The sequence below is a fragment of the Mytilus californianus genome, unplaced genomic scaffold, assembly GCF_021869535.1.
Source record: "Mytilus californianus isolate M0D057914Y unplaced genomic scaffold, xbMytCali1.0.p SCAF_10, whole genome shotgun sequence".
NCBI classification, from domain to species: Eukaryota; Metazoa; Mollusca; class Bivalvia; order Mytilida; family Mytilidae; genus Mytilus; species Mytilus californianus.
The window spans coordinates 53,101,208-53,121,646 of NW_026262582.1; the positions used below are offsets into that span (position 1 = coordinate 53,101,208).

The following is a 20,439-nucleotide window of genomic DNA, read 5'->3' on the forward strand; positions in this document are numbered from 1 at the left end:
GAACTAATATACCAAATATAGTTATCATATTACTCATAATAAATTCACATGATAAAAAAAAAACGATTTTTTTAAAGCAGACACTAAACCATGAAAATGAGGTCAAGGACTATGAAAATATGACAGACTTTGTAACATCAGGCATCTGAATATAAAGTATGAAGCATCCAGGTCTCAAACCCTTTGAAATATCAAGTTTTATACAAATAGTTTATGCAGATGTTGGATTGTAATTCTTCTGTCTCACATTCTGCAATTTTGAAACAAAAAAGAAATCTAGACCAACTCACTATTCTTTATTGCAGGAAACATTTTTTGGGGCCTTATTGCAATAGCTCACATCAGCTTTCAGGCATTAAAATATATACAGTTAGGTTAATGCTGTACACTAAAAATATTATAAACACCATTGAAGTAATTGCATCAAAGATATTCACTTTTAAAAACAAGTACTTGTTATCACAATAGTTTTTAAAGAATTAACAGGTAGGATGACAAAGATGCAATATTTTGAGTAAAATTGGCCTTTTAAGATGTTTAAGCTTTACATGATGTATCTTCTAATCACTAACATAGGGAATGCTACATTATTTTCTCAAAAACAAGATCTTATTTCATATCAACTAAGTGTTCTTTTTTTTCTCTTCTGTCTCCTTTTAAGATAAGCCAGCAATATCTGAAAGTTCTTTTACTTCTTCTTCGGAAACAGATTCCTGGTTAATGTCATTGTCTATCACTTTAAACAGTCCTTGAACTTCTTTTTGTGATGATGTTGATGTCTTCTTTGTGTGCAACTTACCTTCAATAAAGAAATATAAAACAAATTAAATAATCTTCAGGTATAAAATATATTGCACACAATGTTACAAACTAGAGGCTCTTAAAGAGGCTGTGACTCTCACCTTGAATTGTGCATCTTCAATATTGGTCACTCAGCAATATTGTAGACTAGAATATAATTCATGGATTAAATATCTTTTTGGTTGGTTGTGTTCTGCAGATCATTTTAACAGATATAATTAAGTCAAATGACCAAAAATGACAATTGATTTTTTGGAGTTATTGCTCTTTAATAATGATTTCTATCCAAGATCACAATTTCCTTTCTCTCACAAAAACATTCACATCTACTTACACCTCCATAAATTAAATGTACCTCTACTAGGTGGTTATCACAATATCAAATCCTATGAAATAATCTGTAGATCTCAATTTTTTTTATTATAAAATTTACTGATCAATGTTTCCCTCTACCAAGTTCAAGAGAATATCCAAAAACATCAGATGTTCATACAAATCATTATTATAGAGCAATAACTCCAATGAACAGTCAATTGTCAGTTTTGGTCATGTGAATCAACAATATCAATTAAAATGATCGGCAGAACCCTACTAACCAAAAAGAGATTTAAGCCGAGAAATACTGTAAATTCAGAAATTATTGCGAGGTTTTTTTCAATGCTAATAATGCGACTTGATTAGTATCGCAATAATAAGAACTCGCATTCTGATATCTGATACATAAAACTGTATGCATATTTTCCTAAAATCACAATTATTTATCTTACATTATAGTCAATTCTTCAAAAATTCGTAAGGGTTCCGCGGAACCCAGTGTCTCGCCTACTTTTGCTGTTAATCGCAGGCTCAACAAAAATGAGGAAAAAAATTAATAAAAATATTCCTCTCTATACTATCTTTTGATTGTAAGTAGCTTCTGTCCAAGTTTGGTAAAAATCCAGGATAGTTTATCAATCTAATAAATGTTTTAAAAACTTAAAGTGCAGACTGTATGTAATGTTAACTGGAAGAAAAACTAAGTCCATTTACAAGTAAAATACGGAAAAAATGGAATTTATTTTTTACTTTTTTACAAAATTTACTTCTGGATACTATCTTTTGATCATAAACAAGGTTCTTTCCAAGTTTGGTAGAAATCCAGGATAGTTTAAGAAAGTTATTAAAATTTCAAAAACTTTAACCACAGAGTGAATGTAATGTTTCATGGCATAAAAACTAAGTCCATTTATAAGTAAAATACAGAAAAAATGGATTTTTTTTTTTACAAAATTTACTTCTGGATACTATCTTTTGATCATAAACAAGCTTCTTTCCAAGTTTGGTAGAAATCCAGGATAGTTTAAGAAAGTTATTAAAATTTCAAAAACTTTAACCACAGAGTGAATGTAATGTTTCTTGGCAGAAAAACTAAGTCCATTTATAAGTAAAATACGGAAAAAATGGAATTTTTTTTTTTACAAAATTTACTTTTGAATATTATCTTATGATCATAAACAAGCTTCTGTCCAAGTTTGGTAGAAATCCAGGATAGTTTAAGAAAGTTATTAAAATTTCAAAAACTTTAACCACAGAGTGAATGTTATGTTTCTTGGCAGAAAAACTAAGTCCATTTATAAGTAAAATACGGAAAAATTGGAATTTTTTTTTTACAAAATTTACTTTTGAATATTATCTTATGATCATAAACAAGCTTCTGTCCAAGTTTGGTAGAAATCCAGGATAGTTTAAGAAAGTTATTAAAATTTCAAAAACTTTAACCACAGAGTGAATGTTATGTTTCTTGGCAGAAAAACTAAGTCCATTTATAAGTAAAATACGGAAAAATTGGAATTTTTTTTTTACAAAATTTACTTTTGAATATTATCTTATGATCATAAACAAGCTTCTGTCCAAGTTTGGTAGAAATCCAGGATAGTTTAAGAAAGTTATTAAAATTTCAAAAACTTTAACCACAGAGTGAATATTTGTGGACGCCGCCGACGACGACGGAATGTAGGATCGCTATGTCTCGCTTTTTCGACAAAAGTCGAAGGCTCGACAAAAATCGAAATAATAAATGCAAGAATAATTTCAAAGTTTACAGTATATTCTAGTCTAACGGACGATGGCGAATGGATGCCAAGTGATGAAAATAGCTCACTTGGCCATTTGGGCCAGGTGACCTAAAAATTGTAAAAAGTCCAATAACTCCTGTAAAAATGGTTGTATAAAGAATGGCTGAACAATATGGTCAACTCCACATGGTGGAGAAAACAATCCTACTATGTATGAGATCTTTCTCAACAAAAACCCAATTCTCACTCCTTGAAAAAACTATCATCTCATAAAGCTTCATGAAGAGAGTTATTAATAACAGCCTTATCAATTATATAAGATGTGAATGGTTATCAGTCAGGGGACTTATTTAAATGAGTGATTTTTAAATCACTGATACAAGTAACATTTTGTCCACAAATGTTGGAAATAAGAGTTGCCTTTCTTTAATAAACACCTATTTAAGTAGTACAAATAAATCACTAGACTAAGTGATTTAATTTTATTGTAGCTTTAAATATACAATACTAATGATCCAGGGACTAAACTTGTTGTTCAAATTATCAAAACCAACATCTGTGTTGATAGAATGACCGGTCATGTCAGGTGAGGACCTTGTACTTTATCTGGGATAATGACATGAAATCACTTGTTTAAGTATCATACCTCTCTTTTCTTCCAAAAAATCTCTTCAAGTATTATTATCTTAATTACCCCCACTAATTTCAACACCCCCGAACAGTGAAATTTTGATCGAGAACAGTAAAATTTTATTACATAATCTGTAAGATAAAATCTTGAATTTTAAAGGAAAATTACTCCCAAAATCTGTTGAGAAAGTATCAGTTCATTATGTAAAGCCTTCATTATAGCATTTTTTCAACAAATATAGAATTTACAGCTAAATGATTGCATCAAAGGCATAAACCTTGCTATTTAAAAGAAGAAAAAGGTTCATTTTTTCCAATTTCACTTATAATAAGATATAATCAAAACCCATATGTTTAAAATATTGGTATAACTACAAAATCACAATTTGTGACAAAATTTCGAATTTGCTACTTAAATCAGTGATTTTTTAATCTCTTATTTCAGTAATTCCCCGGACTGGTTATGTTGAAAATGACATACAAGGATAATACCAGACGAAGTTAGGATAGAACTTATTGGGCTATAGCTATATATCAGCGTTAGTCCAGACTCTAGGCCTTGCTTTCATAAAAATTTCGATATAGTCAGAATTCAACCAATTAAAACACTGGATTATGTGTTTCGAGCACAAATTGTGTACTCAAGAGAACTGAGTTAAGTTTAATGACAGAAAGGTGGGAATAAGAAGGCTGGTCAGAAAATGTCTACCCCTGCAATGAATCTCTGGACTTCAGATTATAGCTAGCTAATAAACATAAAATGAACAATCGTCAATATTCTCACATTATTGAACCAACCTTTATCAATACTGTCTGCATTCTGATGAGTCCACTTTTCTATCAAATCTGATCTGTCCAACATAATCCTCAAATCATTATCACTGATACCAGATCTCTCATCTTTCCCTTTCATTTCCATCTGATGATCTCGACTCTTCAGCAAATCCTGTAATTCATGTGGAGTAAGAGGTCGGAACTCAGTACTAAAATCTTTTATACCAGTCTTGAACTTTCCTGAAATTTGTCAAAAAAAGACCAGTTGAACTTTATATCAACTTCATCTTGGATGAAAGATGTTTCTGAGGTAATGAAATTGCCTTCATTTCCTGTCACATCAATGATTACACCCCTCCCTCAATCTTAACCATTTTAAAGATATTTTAGCATTATCAAATGGCAGGGGTTTGGGATGGCCGTTGGGGACTCAATCTATATACTATATATTTACACATTCAAAAATGCAGGGGGTGTGGATAACAGCTGGGCACTTGCCCTATATTTAATTCAATTCATATGAACATTCTAAAATGGCAGAGGGTGGGGACTCACAAAGTATATCATTCAAATCATGATTACATGACAAAACAAGAAAATATATGGTTTAGGGTTGGGATCTCAACTAATTACAAGATATCTGAACATTCTTGAATAAGATGGGATGAGGATGACCGTCTGTAAATAATTACAATAATCTGCCTAATAAGCATAACTTTGTCTCACATTCAATGACATTTAGTGCAGGCATGACAAAATTATTGAAATCTGGTCCTTTTTACTCAAAATTATTTCATTCCTTAAATCCAGTCTCTTTCAGCCAAAAAAAAACACAGAGTTCCACACAAAATATTTGACAAATAACTGAAATATGACAATCATGTAAGATACCAGGGTTCAACACTGACAGAAATTATGTTGGTTAAGGTTTCTATTTCTATTAACCTTAAGAAACAGATCTTTTACAAGTGTCAAACTCTGATTGTATCAATTATCAGTGTTGTTCATGTAGAAATCAACTGATTTTGTTTTTAACAAACCTTTGTGAATAACCATCTTTTCTAACTTCCTTTTAGCCGCAGCTCTTTCCACAATTCTCTGATCAATAGTGTTAGCAGTAACAAATCTATACACAACAACAGGTTCAGTTTGTCCTATTCTGTGACATCTGTCCTGGGCCTGAAGATCACACTGTGGATTCTAGAAATACAAAAATTGTGTTAAATCTATATGACAGCTTCAGCATGATCTTAATAAACATCAAGATTAGAATTTTATTGAAAGTTCATCAAAAAATGAATGCGATTGTTATATAATTCTGACAAATTTAATAAAGAGCTGCGCCATGAGCACATGATAAGCCCGTCGCTTTTTCAAAGAATAAAGTTCCACAACTCCTCAATGTCATATCAGAAATTTATAAAAAACTAAAGGGAGGTTATTCATGTTTTATGAAAACTACTCAAAACAGTTTTGAGTTATTGTCCAAAAATTGAAAAATCACCCCTTTTTTATGAATAAAATCCCATAACTCAGAAACGTAAAATCTAAAAATTTTAAAATCCAAATAGAGCTTACGTCAATAGATATCAACAATTCACCAAAGTTTCATGAAAACAGCTTGAAGCATTTTTGAGTTATTGTTAGAAAACTGGAAAATCCCCCTTTTTTAATGAATAAAACCCCATAACTAGGAAACGTAAAATCTAAAATTTTTAAAAATATAAAGGGAGCTCACATCAATAGATATAAACAATTCACCAAAGTTTCTTGTAAATTGGTGAAATTGTTTTTGAGTTGTTGTCTGAAAACTGGAAAATCCCCCATTTTTAATGAATAAAACCGCACAACTCGGAAACGTAAAATCTAAAATTTATAATAAACTGTTAACACAGAGATATGTCTCGCCTATTTGTTATTTTGATAATGCAAATGTTGAAATCAAAATAGCAATACTTTTACATATAAGTTAAGCAAATATTCAAAGTCAATGAACCATGATTAAAGGTACAGGGCTAAACAATCTCCATGGAAATGAGATGTGCCAATGCTAATACAACTGCATACCAAATACCATTGACTTTTCATAAGTCGTTCCCTTTAAACAAACCTAAACTTGTAAACTATGTAAAAGTTTATTGCGAATCCAATGATACTTTTCCACAGATTCACCTGCAAGTTACCTGTCGATTTAAACTTTTGTAAGTTCTTTTGTCCCATCTAATAAATACAATAGCTATTGTTCTCTGTGTAGTTTATTTGATGGGACCTTTAAATTTCTTCCAAGAGAAATCTATCACTCACTGATTAATTTACCTGAACAAAAAATTGAACTGTCAAAAATGAATATTCATGTACAAATACTAAATAAGGACTAAAAAAAAATGCTTGTGGTGTTGTATTTATTCAATATCAATAATTCATTTTTAATAGTTTCAATATAAACACTGAAACAATTTTTTTATATTTTCCCTATTAAAATTTGCTTTCTTTTTGTGTGTTTGACAAATAAAAACTTGAAAATTATTGTGTTTAAATTAAGGTCTTGATAAATGTATTCTATTAACTGAACAACAACAAAAACATGCAAATTCATTGGAACAATACTAAAAATTTTGTTAGAAATAAACTTTTTATAATTAAATCAGTGTTTATATTGAACAGATTGAAAATATATTATTGATATTGATTAAATACAATATTGCATGCAGTTTATGCGAGTTTATACAACTATTTCCCCAAAAAAAGAAGATAATTTTTTGGTCAGGTAAATTAATCAATGAGTGATAGATTTCTCCTAGAAGAAATTTAAAGGTTCCAGTGAAAAACTACACAGAGAACAATAGCAATTGTATTTATTCAATAGGACAAGAGAATAGACAAAAGTTTAAATACCCTGGTCAAGAGCAGACGACTCTGTGGAAGACTTTCATTTGGTTCGCAATAAAAGTCAAAGAACCACTATGAGGGGGTTGGGTTATATAATCTCCATGGAAATGAAACTTAACATTAGTGGTTCATCTTAAACTAACATAATCACAAACTAATACATGTAAACTAAGCAAATAACATTAGTGGTTCATCTTAAACTGACCTAATCACAAACTAATACATGTAAACTAAGCAAAAGTTTCAAAGTCAATAGACCATGACTGAGGGGTAAGGACCAAATATTCTCCATGGAAATGAGATATGCCAATGCTTTTACAACTGCATACAAATTATCATTAACCTTCAACAAACAGTTCCACTTAAACTGACCTAATCACAAACTAATACATGAAAACTAAGCAAAAGTTTCAAAGTTAATAGACCATGACTGAAGGGGCAGGGCCAAATAATCTCCATGGAAATGAGATATTCCAATGCTTATACAACTGCATACCAAATATCCTTGACCTACCACTAGTGGTTCCCCATCAACTGACCTAATCACAAACTAATACATGTATGTAAACTATGCAAGGTTTCAAAGTCAATAAACCATGACTGAGAGGGTGAGGCCAAATAATCTCCATGGTAATGAGATGTGCCAATGCTAATACAACTGCATACCAAATATCATTGACCTACCACTAGTGGTTCACGATAAACTAGACCTTATCACAAACTAACATTGTTGATGCCGCAGGAAACAGCATACCTATGTCTCGCTTTTTGACTCCGTCAAGGTGAGACAAAAATCGAAAGGGAGCTCACGTCAATAGATATAAACAATTCACCAAAGTTTCATGCAAACTGGTTGAAGCACTTTGAGTTATTGTCCGACATGTTGACCACTGACGGACAAAGGTATACCATAATACGTCCCGTAAACAGGCATATAAAAATTCAGGAATAAATGTTAAAATGTGATTTCCTGTTAGGTTTGAAAGCTAACTATGTGTAACAGTCTGAACCAAAATCTTTTCCAACTACTAGTCCGAAGACCAATATTCAGACATTTTTCTTATGTGTCTAAACAAAGTTTTGCAAATACTTACTAGTCAGAATAAAGTTTTACTAGTCTGGGGAATCGGACTAGTGGCTATTGGTGCAGACTGGTGTAACAATTTTCATAATTTTTGCCATTAAATACAGCAAAACAAATCTTTCAAAGTTACTATCCAAGTATTTTCAGATCTTAGTTGATGCAAATATATTATGGGTCCAAGAGCAATAACTCCAATATATATTTGTTTTATTCTTTTAAACTTATTCATAAATATCCTACATGTACAAGAAAATAGGTGTGAGTTTGCTTCGATGCAGTTTTTCATTTAAAAAAAAAATGTGTTAAAGTCATCACTCCTGCAATAATACTTGATCAGCCTGGATTATCTGATCCCAGATCTTGCTGAAATAAAACTTCGATAGAAATTTCATAAAATTATTACAATAAACGTAGCCATGATAGAGCTTGCAATGCAATTTTCCATAGAATTTACATTTCCAAGGAACATAATTCCTGTAAAAATAATTGATTAGCAATAATTTCGACATTGTCTGAGACACTGATTATATAAACCTATTAAGCTAAATTCAATGCATTACTATTTAACTCCATTATCCAATTCATTCAGACCACAAGCATGATGAGGAAAAGAAATAAAATCTTATCATTTGTTATAAAGAAAGCTCCAAAAAATAATTAAATAACCTTAAGTGAGCATGCTCACTTACCAAAAATCCCCAATATAAAGGGTAAAAGCTTATAGTAACATGATGCCATATTTTTTTCTGTTTACTTTAAGGTATGTTTCTTTTCTGTTATGATTTAAGACAGTAATATTGTCTTGCACATATCAATTTTAGTAAATGTTACCTTGACCTTAGACATAGTAACCTAAAAATTAATCTTACTCTCTTTTTAAGTGAAAAAAAAACATCCAATTAGGGTTGCAATCCACTTATCTTCAGTTACATGTAAAATTTGACGGTCACCTCAACACCCATAGAGATCTTTTTCTCTCATTATATGAGACCATATCTCTTAAGTTAAGTTGAAATCTGATAAAATGTATTCAATTGAGCTTCTGGTAACATGGGGTATAATAATAAGGTAAAATGCTGGCAACTTATCGCATGAAAAGCATCATTTCCCCTGTAATTTCCCTATTAGGTCTTCTTCCTGTTTGGCTGCCAGGTACAAGTCAATGGTACCTAAAATTCTGATCTATAGTGACCCCTTCTTTAGCTGTTACTCATACAACACTTGATCTTAATAATCAAAAATTGTTTATCAATTTATTAATACAGCATATTTCATTTGATTATCATGTTTATGTAGTACAAATTAGCAGAAATTTCTTTTAGAATCTATTAGTTATAATGTCTTACCCAATCACTGTCATAGAGGATAACTGTATCAGCTGCCGTCAGATTAATTCCAAGCCCTCCTGCTCTAGTACTCAAAAGGAATATAAACATCTCTTTGTCTGAACTAAATGCATCCATCTAAAACATTTAGACAATGAAGGTAAATCAGGGTAATCCTTACTCTAAGAATGGTCAAAATGTTTTCAACTCAAAACTCAAATAGACCGGTTGCGAAGAATGTTTCCTAAATAATGGAAAATATGGAAAAGTCCATTATGGAAGGTGCTGCACCTCAATAGGTTATTTAGTAAACTTTCTATGAAAATCCGAAGATCAAGAGTTATAAAATTGGTAATTCAACTGTAGGAGGAGTTGATAACTCAAAATGAATACCATTTTACCGGCAAGTTAATTTTGCTGAAAGTTCCCAGGTCTGGAAAAAAACTCTTTAAACAATTTCATAAAAACAGGTGCACAACTTCAACAAGAGTACAATATTTTAGTAAAATTTCTGATATCTGGGTTTAAAACTTAACGAGTTGATTACACAAAACTGGTACCATTTGGCAGGAATTGTACATGTGTGAGCGCTTACAAGACCAGACAGACAGACGACCAGTATTTCTAGGTCCCAATTATCATATCAAGATATTTATAAAAAAAAAAATAAATGAAAAAATAAATGAAAGAATTTTATTTTTTTTAGTTATTGCCCTTGGACAGATAATGGAAAGACTGACTGATGGACACTGATCTCAAGTCCTAAATATTGATAGCATAGAAAATGATATTAATATTAAAATAGAATACCTGTTCTTTTCTTTCATCCAGAGAGTATCCTCCATCCAAACGACAGTAAGAGTATTTCCTCAGATAACAATAATCAGTTAGGATATCTAACATCTTAGTCATCTGGGAAAATATAAGTACCTGAAATCAAAAATACATAGATAAAAGCTCTCTTGTTTGGAACCTTTAGGATGTTCGCTACTCTGTTTCAAAATAATAACCTTTTTAAAAGACTGTTATAAATTGATAGTATATAAATAAAGGAACTAAAAAAGCAGATAAAAATGAAGGGTCCGTGTACTTGTTTTCGAGATATAAGCCAATGAAATTTTGGCGGGAAATGATTCTCTCTAGATTTTTCATACATTTAACATTGGCACCTTTTTTCTGTCAAAAAGTATGAAAAAACAACAAGAATTTCATAAGATTTTCAAAGATGGTATTTAAACTATATGGTATCAAATTATGAAAAGAAAAGAAGGGGTTAGTGGGCAAAAATTTGTAATGGCACTTCATGGATAAAACCAGAAGATTCCAAATATCTGACAAAAATTCAAAAACAAGAGGAGCAAACATCCTTAAGTCAGGGAGTGTTTGAAAAGTGGTATTGACATTAACTGCTGTCACATGTCACTTATGAATTATTTCACATTTTACTTTTTGAGGGCCAAATAGATTCCCTAACAGTATAAGCTTCTGATCTTGGTTGAAAGCTATACAGTAACCATTTATCTTGGAGACCAAGAGAGTGAACAAATTCTTATTGAAAGTTTTAGGTAGGGAACCTTATACTGAACATAAAGAAAAGTCATCAAATACAATTTCAATATTTGGAATTTCTGCCCTTTTTTGAGTCCATTGTTCTCTGAAATTATAAGTGCTTTCTTGCAATTCTGTTGTAACCAGAAGGGACTATACACTCTTTCTAATTTCTCTTGTCAACATAATGCAGTTACATCGTGCTGCCATACATAATCCATAATCAAAATCACAAAAATCAACCTACCGCGGATTCTTTTTTATACATGGAATACTAACTTTCGTGGATTTCATGGGCACAATTATAAGTAATCCATGAATTAAAATGTTCAATGAAGTATAAATTTGCTAATGGCTTGCATGCACAGACTTTGGCAAAACCACTAAAATATAAAATTTCAACCTAAGAAGGACCAACCCAGCTGTTAAATAAGGTCAGTTTTAGATCATCAATACTGACCATAACGCCAACAAAATCAAACTGGATTAGAAATTTCATATGCATAATTGCCTGTAATGTAAAAGAATATCTTACTTTATGTCCGGCTTTTTTTAAGTGGTTAAGCATTCTATCTAATAACACCATTTTTCCACAGGAAGACACAAGGTCTTCATCAATTTTAAATTGTTCATCTGCCGTTAAAGGATACTCAAGGAGGTATGGATGATTGCAACACTTTCTCAACTGCATCATGATGTTCTGCAAACGTACTGTCACCTGAGATGTTTTGGGTGTTGTAATTGTGTTTCTGCAAAAAAAAAAGTTTCTCATATACTTATCAAAATCACTTTAAAAAGTTCCAATGTGCATATCATCATATACTTGCAGCAACATGAGCAAGTTGACTTAAAGAGTCACAGGTATGCAAGACAGCAATATTCTAGAAACTTGAAGGCTAGGTTTGTAACTGTTAGGTGTTCATTAAGCAAATAACCAAAGGTTGGTGGTTCTCTCCAAGCACTTTGGCTTCCTCCATCAATAAAAATAAAAATAAAAAAGCACAATAGTGCTGAAAGTGGAGTTAAACATCAACAATCAAACAATCATTAAGAAATAGGTATCTAAATACATAATCAAGAGGTGGAGCACGATCTGCTTACCCTTCCAACGCACCCGAGATCATCCCAATCTTTTGCTGGGGTTAGCGTTGCTAAATCTTTAGTTTTCTATGTACTTTTTGTGAACTTGCTTTGCTTACGTTGTCTATTGTTTTTTCGCCATGGCGTCTGTCAGTTTCACTGGGCTTATGAGTTTTAATTGTCCGCTTTATATCTTCCGCCTCTTTTTTTAATTAGTTGCACTAAAATTATAAAATTTCAGAGTTAACGTGAAAAATGTGTGTAGTAATTTTGGATATTCATGTCTTGAAAGGTAACACAGGCTAGCAGTTCATCATGCTTTAATTAACTGATTCATCTTAATCTACACTGTCAAAGACACTGGGTTAGTCATGCATCTATACAGAATCAATTACAATATCCAATTATAGTTCAGTGACTGTCTAAATATAGTTCAGTACACTTTAAGCACTAATCAATAAGGTCACTATGAAACAGACCTCAACACAGTACACTTGTACGCGAATAAGAATTTTTCCAGCTGACTAAATTGAGCTGTAACTGTGGCGGCCATATCTGATTGTCTTTTAGGTTATTTTTTGTACAAGTTTCTATTTTAAAGGATGGCGGCAAGCATGTGTGATGGCAACATGTAACCTCAATCATAATTCTGAAAGGGCACTGCAAATGTATCATTCAGCCCAAACTTGGTAACAATTAGCCATTTACACAATTTTTCAGATTTTATTCACTAAATTGCTTTTAATTCTTCTAATTTTACATTTTTAGTATAACATGGTGATGACCAGTTTTTATGAAAGTTTGGGTCATAAGCCATATTTCCGTAAAAATTATGTGATATTTTTCGGGATCATATATCTTTGATGGATTTTCACATAACATATTTTGGGACCAAATTAAGGTATCCCAGGTTTTATTCATCTTGTGATCTCAATAAATTTCATATCTAAAACTAAAATATGAACAAATTAACTTTGTAAAACTGTAAAAAGTCAGCAAAAACAGAAAAATAAATATCTATTTGTTTTAAAATGGTAACCCATAGTAACCTATCAGCAAATCATACTAAAACTTTTTCTTAAGATTGTTTCACATAATGATTCCTACTTTGCTGCAACAGACTCCTGAGAATCAATGATAGCCTGAACCCAACTTTCCAACTCCTCTTCATCTTTTTCTATATTTTTCTTCTTTTTCTTTGGTGTTTCATCTAAATCTTTTTCTGAAGCCATCATTAAATCATACTGAACTTTCTTCTTAGATTTCCTCACCAAACGTCCATTTTCATTTACTTCAGGTTTTACTACAGGTGTCTGAAAAATGGCAAATAAACCTGTCATATTAAAAAGTTAGCTATTTTTTTTCAGCCTTGCTGTATACAGGAATATATTTAAACATGAAATAATAAATTTAGTGAAGGGTATCTGGCGATAAAGATTTCAATATGATTTTCGGGCGATAAATGTGTTTTGATAGAAGTGTACGACAGATATTTGCAAAGGCATTGGAATTGTATTGTCTAAATAAATACGACATGATTCTTAAGTTCAACTTGAATGAACAATATAACCATGACTTATATCTTCCCTTGCATGGATTCTGGTTCATTAAGGGCAAAGAAAAGACGTGTGTCTTTGTTTATATATTTTTTTTAATTTTAAAACAGTCCTTGTTTCACTAAATTTGCAGTTGTGTGTTTTGACAATTAATACATGAGCCATGTCAAGTCAAAGAGAAAACCTTTGCATAAACAAATTAAATTATGGACTTAAATGGTGCCCTAAAAAGGGAAGCTTTTTGTTTATGAAAAGTGTTTGTTTATAGATTATTACATGGCATTTTCCATATTGGCCCTGGTATCAGCCCTAGACTCCCATATCAAGCCAGAGGGCTTGATATGGGTGGAGGGCTGATACCAGGGCCAATATAGATTATGACATTTAATAATCTATTTATCACATATTTTCAAGCTGTAGAAAAAAGAAAGCATATATCAAATTATGTTTAATATTTTCAACAAAAATTCAAAAAACCATTTGAAGAAAAAAAATTTTAAAAATGTTTTTGATTGACAGGTTACCGGAAGTCAAATTCGGGGGCATGATACAGGTTTTCGAGGACTGATATCGATATTGGCCCCGATGGCAAATAGCCAACCTTATAAATAGTTTTTGATTGACAGGTTACCAGAAGTCAAATTCAGGGGCACGATATGGGTTTTCAAAGGCTGATATCGATATTGGCCCCGAGGGCAAATAACCAACCTTGACTTCCGGCTATTATTGACCATGCAAAAACGTACATATTAGTACAAAATGTGTGATAATATCTTTTTATCTGTATAATGAGACTGTAACACAACCAACAGTAGGTCGTTTCGGAGAGGATTTTAAAAAAAAAATAACAAGTATATATCACAAGACAACAAGATATACTATTGATATTCCAGCTAGAAGTATTCAGAATACAGGATGACCAGGTAATCTGAGATAATTTTAGCTAATCTGAGCCAATGTCACTCTTTTAATTGGCATACAAAAATCTGATAAGAAACAATTTATTTTTCTATTATAGTCTAAATAAAATACATACATTCTTTTCTTCAATCATTTTCAGGACAGTTCTATTAACAGTCGCCTCATAAAACTCTGACTGGACTGCTGACAAAGGAGCATACACTAAAATTTCTTTCTTTGGTGGAATTTTCAAATCTACATCCTGCTTAAGTCTTCTTAACATAAATGGTGTTAAAATCTAGGAAAGGAAAAAATATGAAATTGTAGTCTCCAAAGAGCATGTATCTCATCTGGTTTCTTTACCTATTATTGACTTGTGGTAATGTAAAATTTTGAAAACTATGACGAGTCCTGACATGAATCGCTTTTAACTTCCTTTTCCTTGCAGTTCAGTAATTTTGTTATAACATTTTTTCCAACATAATTTATATAAGGGATCATAGATTCATTCTTACGAGGAAGCTCAGAGCATGCTCGGAGGATGCTCAGAGCTTTTTCAGTAGGCTCTTCTCTGCAGTTTATGTGAAAATAATTATCATGATCCATTAAGATGTCAATCAAATCTACACCACTTCTATAATAAGGAAAGTTGAGCATTATAGAGGAAGCTCAATTAACACCTGTGTAAACAACTGATCTATTCAAATACATTTTGCCTGAAATTTTACAAAACTATAGAATAGATTAGAAATTCTTCAACAGTACTGTGTAATGCTTGGAAAGAAATCTCAAGTCTCCACAAAAAGTGAAAGTCATTTAACAAAAAATATACAATTATTATATTTATTAATCATTTCTTTTTTTATAATAAAAAAGATTCTCAAATCTTATAATTAGATGATATGATTTAAATATAGTTTATATTATATAATATGCTACATAAAAGTTATCAAGACACAAACAACAGTCAGGGGGCGATACTAAACAAGTTATTTTTTTTAGTTACTTAATATATACTAATAGGTATTTTTTGTTTTTTTAAATTATTTGATATAAACTCAGTAGTTATTTTAAATGTCAAAAGTGGACTAAATGTAGTTTTTAAGAATTTTTTCATCATTTCATTAAGTAAAATTCAGTATTTATCCAACTTGAGATGAGTATAGAGAGATTACTTTAAAAATAATGAAAAAATATTACTTTTATAAATTATTTTATACATCTTCGAAAAACTAAGCATACTTACAATTATTTAAGGAACATATGTAATTGTTTTTGATAAAGATTTCAAATTATAAATAACTTCAAGTCTTAATTAAATCACAAAGTTCCATCCATTTATATTTGTTCATCTCTAAGATTTTAAAGGAAAATGTTATTTTAATAGCCCCAAGAGACCAATCTATGACCAAGAAGTGTGGCATCAGAAAGACAATTAGTGTTTCAGGAGGATTTAAATAGTTTTATACTGCATGGGGAAAATAACCAGATGTGAAAATTTGGTAAAGCTTGTAAAACCTGTATGAATGGACACCTATAGAAATAATATTAACAGAAGTTACTTATTCATGATATATAAGTAATATTTGAAACAACCTTGTTTTCAATATAACTTGTATAAGTAATTTTGAAAATTACTTGTTTAAGTAATGCCCCTAACTATTAAAACAATGATAATTTTTTTTTTTTTATAAAATAGCAAAGTTAGTTTTTTATAAAAAAAATTATGGCTACTCTAAGAAAAGTTGAGGAGGTAATACCACCATTGTTTTCCCTCTAGTACGTCTCACTTTAATTGTCATTTTTTTTATAATTATGCGGATTTGGTTTTATTTAAATAAAGAAATACTTGGCATAATTATATAAGTGAAGTTTTATCCTGACCTGTACTTGAATGAAAATCTAATAGAAAATTGTTTCCCCCTATCAGTCTTTGTTTAATTGGTATTTTTCAAAAAATATGTGCAGAATTTATCTATGTTTTAAATAAAGAAATACTTGACATGAGTAAAGTTTTTTCTTGTCCTGTACTATAGTAATAAAACAACATAATTTTTCAGTGCATATAAGAAAGAAGACATCACCAGAATTAACCAGCCAAATTCTATCCCCCTTTTTTTTTCTCTGTTTACAAGCTTTAGTAGCCATGTCCCCTAAAATTGCAAAAATATTTTATATAAAAAACTTTGCTATTTTATAAAAAAAAAAATACCATTGTTTAGTTAAGGGCATTACTTAAACTAGTAATTTTCAAAATTACCTATACAAGTTATATTGAAAACAAGGTTGTTTCAAATATTACTTATATATCATGAATAAGTAACTTCTGTTAATATTATTTCTATAGGTGTCCATTCATACAGGTTTTACAAGCTTTAACAAATTTTCAAATCTGGTTATTTTCCCCATGCAGTATAAAACTATTTAAATCCTCCTGAAACACTAATTGCCTTTCTGATGCCACACTTCTTGGTCATAGATTGGTCTCTTGGGGCTATTAAAATAAAATTTTCCTTCAAAATCTTAGAGATGAACAAATATAAATGGATGGAACCTTGTGATTTAATTAAGACTTGAAGTTATTTATAATTTGAAATATTTATCAAAAACAATTACATATGTTCCTTAAATAATTGTAAGTATGCTTAGTTTTTCGAAGATGTATAAGATAATAAATAAAAGTAATATTTTTGTCATTATTTTGAAAGTAATCTCTCTATACTCATCTCAAGTTGGATAAATACTTAATTTTACTTAATGAAATGATGAAAAAATTCTTAAAAACTACATTTAGTCCACTTTTGACATTTAAAATAACAATTGAGATTATATCAAATAATTTTAAAAAAAAAAAAATACCTATTAATATAAGTAACTAAAAAAAATAACTCGTTTAGTATCACGCCTGACTGTTGTTTGTGTCTTGATAACTTTTATGTAGCATATTATATAATATAAACCCTATTTAAATCATATCATCTAATTATAAAATTTGAGAATTTTTTTTATTATAAAAAAAGAAATGATTATTTTAAAAATATAATAATTGTATATTTTTTGTTAAATGACTTTCACTTTTTGTGGAGACTTGAGATTTCTTTCCAAGCATTACACAGTACTGTTGAAGAATTTCTAATCTATTCTATAGTTTTGTAAAATTTCAGGCAAAATGTATTTGAATAGATTAGATGTTTACACAGGTGTTAATTGAGCTTCCTCTATAATGCTCTACTTTCCTTATTATAGAAGTGGTGTAGATTTGATTGACATCTTAATGGATCATGATAATTATTTTCACATAAACTGCAGAGAAGAGCCTACTGAAAAAGCTCTGAGCATCCTCCGAGCATGCTCGGAGCTTCCTCGTAAGAATAAATCTATGATCCCTAATTAGAATCCAATAAAATAGTATCCTCTGCTTTCTTATCTTCTTTGCATGTTTATCATAGTTATTGCTTTTCTTTTCAAAGTTTGAATTTTATATTTTAACTATCCTGATTATTTGATCCTTAAAACATATTGATTGAGCTATATGTGATTTGTAGCTCCTTACTTGATGCAGCATTGATAGAATATTCTTCTGTTGTTCCTCTTTAACTATCATTTTGTCAGCATCTTCTCCACACATTCTTCCTACATCAAACCAATCTTCAAAACTGTAAACAAAGTTAACATTAGAGTAATTTTAGAGATTGTCCTGAACTTGTTTTATTCAAACTAGCAGCATTATTATTCACCTGTAAATGTAAAACAGTATAGCATGCTGACATTCAGTCATATAAAAAATTTCAGGAACCTCTGATTTGTAGTTTTTGAGAAAAATACGACGAAAACTTCAAACATGCCTACTATGTTTAGAATATATACCGTACTTGACGGAAAATAAAACGCACCCCTAAATAAGGCGCAGGGCCGTTTTTTAGGGGAAGAAGTGTTTTTGTCCCCACATAAAACGCACCTGAATATAAAGCGCACCCTGATGAAAACGTACATGCATTCTACTGACCTTAGCGTAATGAATGTTCACTCCTTCTTGTAACTCACTCCGTAACATGTTTCATTTTTATTTTCAGATTGTTGAGAAAGTTGAAAGACATTTTGTATATATTTATTTGTTTCATATTAAAATAAATAAATGTTAATAAAATTATTATTATTTTCTTATTGTTTTAATCATGCCAGATTCATTAGTTGTTTTTTGTCAACAATGGCCATGTGTTGACAGCTTGGGTGTCCATTGAACCTTGTTGTTTTGATTAAAATTAGTTCGGTGTTGATTGCTCATTTATTGTTTGAATTGGAATCAAGGATTTTAATTAATCTTGAAAAGGTATTCATTAAAGGTTACCCAAGCCATAAAACTGCCATTGTTTACCTTGATTATGACCTACTTACCTGTACCCACGTGTGAAAACTGTTCACCCATAAGTCAGGAAAAAAAATTATTAAATTAAACCTAAAGAATTTTATTGTTGTTTATAGAAAATAAAAGTTTAAGTTTTATAAGTTTAAGTTTTATAAGTAACAAACATTTTTCAATTTAAACTTGGTTGAAAACTAAGAACAAAACCATTCAGTTTCTGCAAGTCATTGTCTATTTTTAACTGAAAGTGAGATGGGCCACGGAAAGGGGAATTCAAATAAGACGGCGATTTATAAATGTCTTAGCATATTGAATTATGAAAATTAATATTCATTTTTTTTATTTCTTACACCAATATGTGGCTACAATATTTCATAAAGATATTTCATTTTGATACAATAAAACAACAAGCAGTTACTCCTCAATAGTATATCCTGTATGGTACCTCTTTTCAAACACGCTTATCTTTCTTTGTTTATGAAACACTTTAAAGGGTTCATTTCAGCACATGGTTATCACCATCGTCATTAAAAGAGACTTGAAATATTGGAAAGAAACACAATCACTTCCTTTATTATTTCTAAAGGAGATTTTATTTAAAAACACATTACAACAACAAACAGTTACATATTTATTGTAAATACACAATTAATATCCTGTATGGTACCTCTTTCAAACACGGTTATCTTTCTTTGTTTATGTAATAAACACATGGTTATCAACTTCGTAAGCCAACAATGAAATAAAGAACAAATGATAAAGTATATATGTTTTTATTCATAACAAAATATGCCACATGAACAATTTATCAAGTCACTGCAAGCACTTGACAATCTGACGGTCTCCATAAAAAAAAATCCAGATATATATTTTTTTCACGCTTGCCCTGAAACTGAAAAAAAATACATACATAAAGCGCACCTGAGTATAACACGCAGGGACAATGACAGAGAAAAAAACCTGCGGCTTATTTAACGAATTTAACGGTATTAAGTATTTGATAAACAGGAAGTTGATGAGAAATGAATCTGAATCTGTCACACAACATAGCATGCATGCTGACATGAAGCCATATACCATATAACAAATTTCAGGATGCTGATTTGTAGTACCAGAGAAAAATTTCATGGGACAGACAGAAGGACATACAGACAGACAGGGAGCTGGAGTGCATTTATAGATGGGTTTTTTTTATTTAATTTATTAGATTCTGGAGTGTAAGTGAACATTTCTAAATTACTTTTTTAAAATGATTGTTCAATGGGTTTTATCTTTATTTCAGTTTTATTTTCAGCTGTATGATTTCTTTATGAACTTATTTTGCATACACTTCAGATTTACACAGGAATATTAATGCAAACAATGAAGCTATTGTGTTAATAAAATATAGTTACCTGCTGGCAAACTCAATTTTTTATCCCTTGATTAATCCATT

The 20,439-nt window shown here is 30.5% G+C and overlaps 1 protein-coding gene across 1 annotated transcript in view; it reads right to left on the reverse strand.

Annotated features, from left to right (window-relative positions):
• Positions 1-281: 281 nt before the first annotated feature.
• The window catches only part of LOC127718793 (lymphocyte-specific helicase-like), a 72,023-nt gene continuing 51,865 nt past the window's right edge, over positions 282-20,439 (reverse strand). Inside the window, exons 13-21 of the mRNA XM_052224854.1 lie at positions 18,195-18,297; positions 14,778-14,939; positions 13,293-13,498; positions 11,641-11,854; positions 10,368-10,487; positions 9,579-9,695; positions 5,300-5,459; positions 4,284-4,499; positions 282-799 (exon numbers count right to left, since the gene is read on the reverse strand). Coding sequence (XP_052080814.1) covers positions 657-799; positions 4,284-4,499; positions 5,300-5,459; positions 9,579-9,695; positions 10,368-10,487; positions 11,641-11,854; positions 13,293-13,498; positions 14,778-14,939; positions 18,195-18,297 — 1,441 coding nt within the window. The 3' untranslated portion in view covers positions 282-656. The remainder of the gene's footprint in view (positions 800-4,283; positions 4,500-5,299; positions 5,460-9,578; positions 9,696-10,367; positions 10,488-11,640; positions 11,855-13,292; positions 13,499-14,777; positions 14,940-18,194; positions 18,298-20,439) is intronic.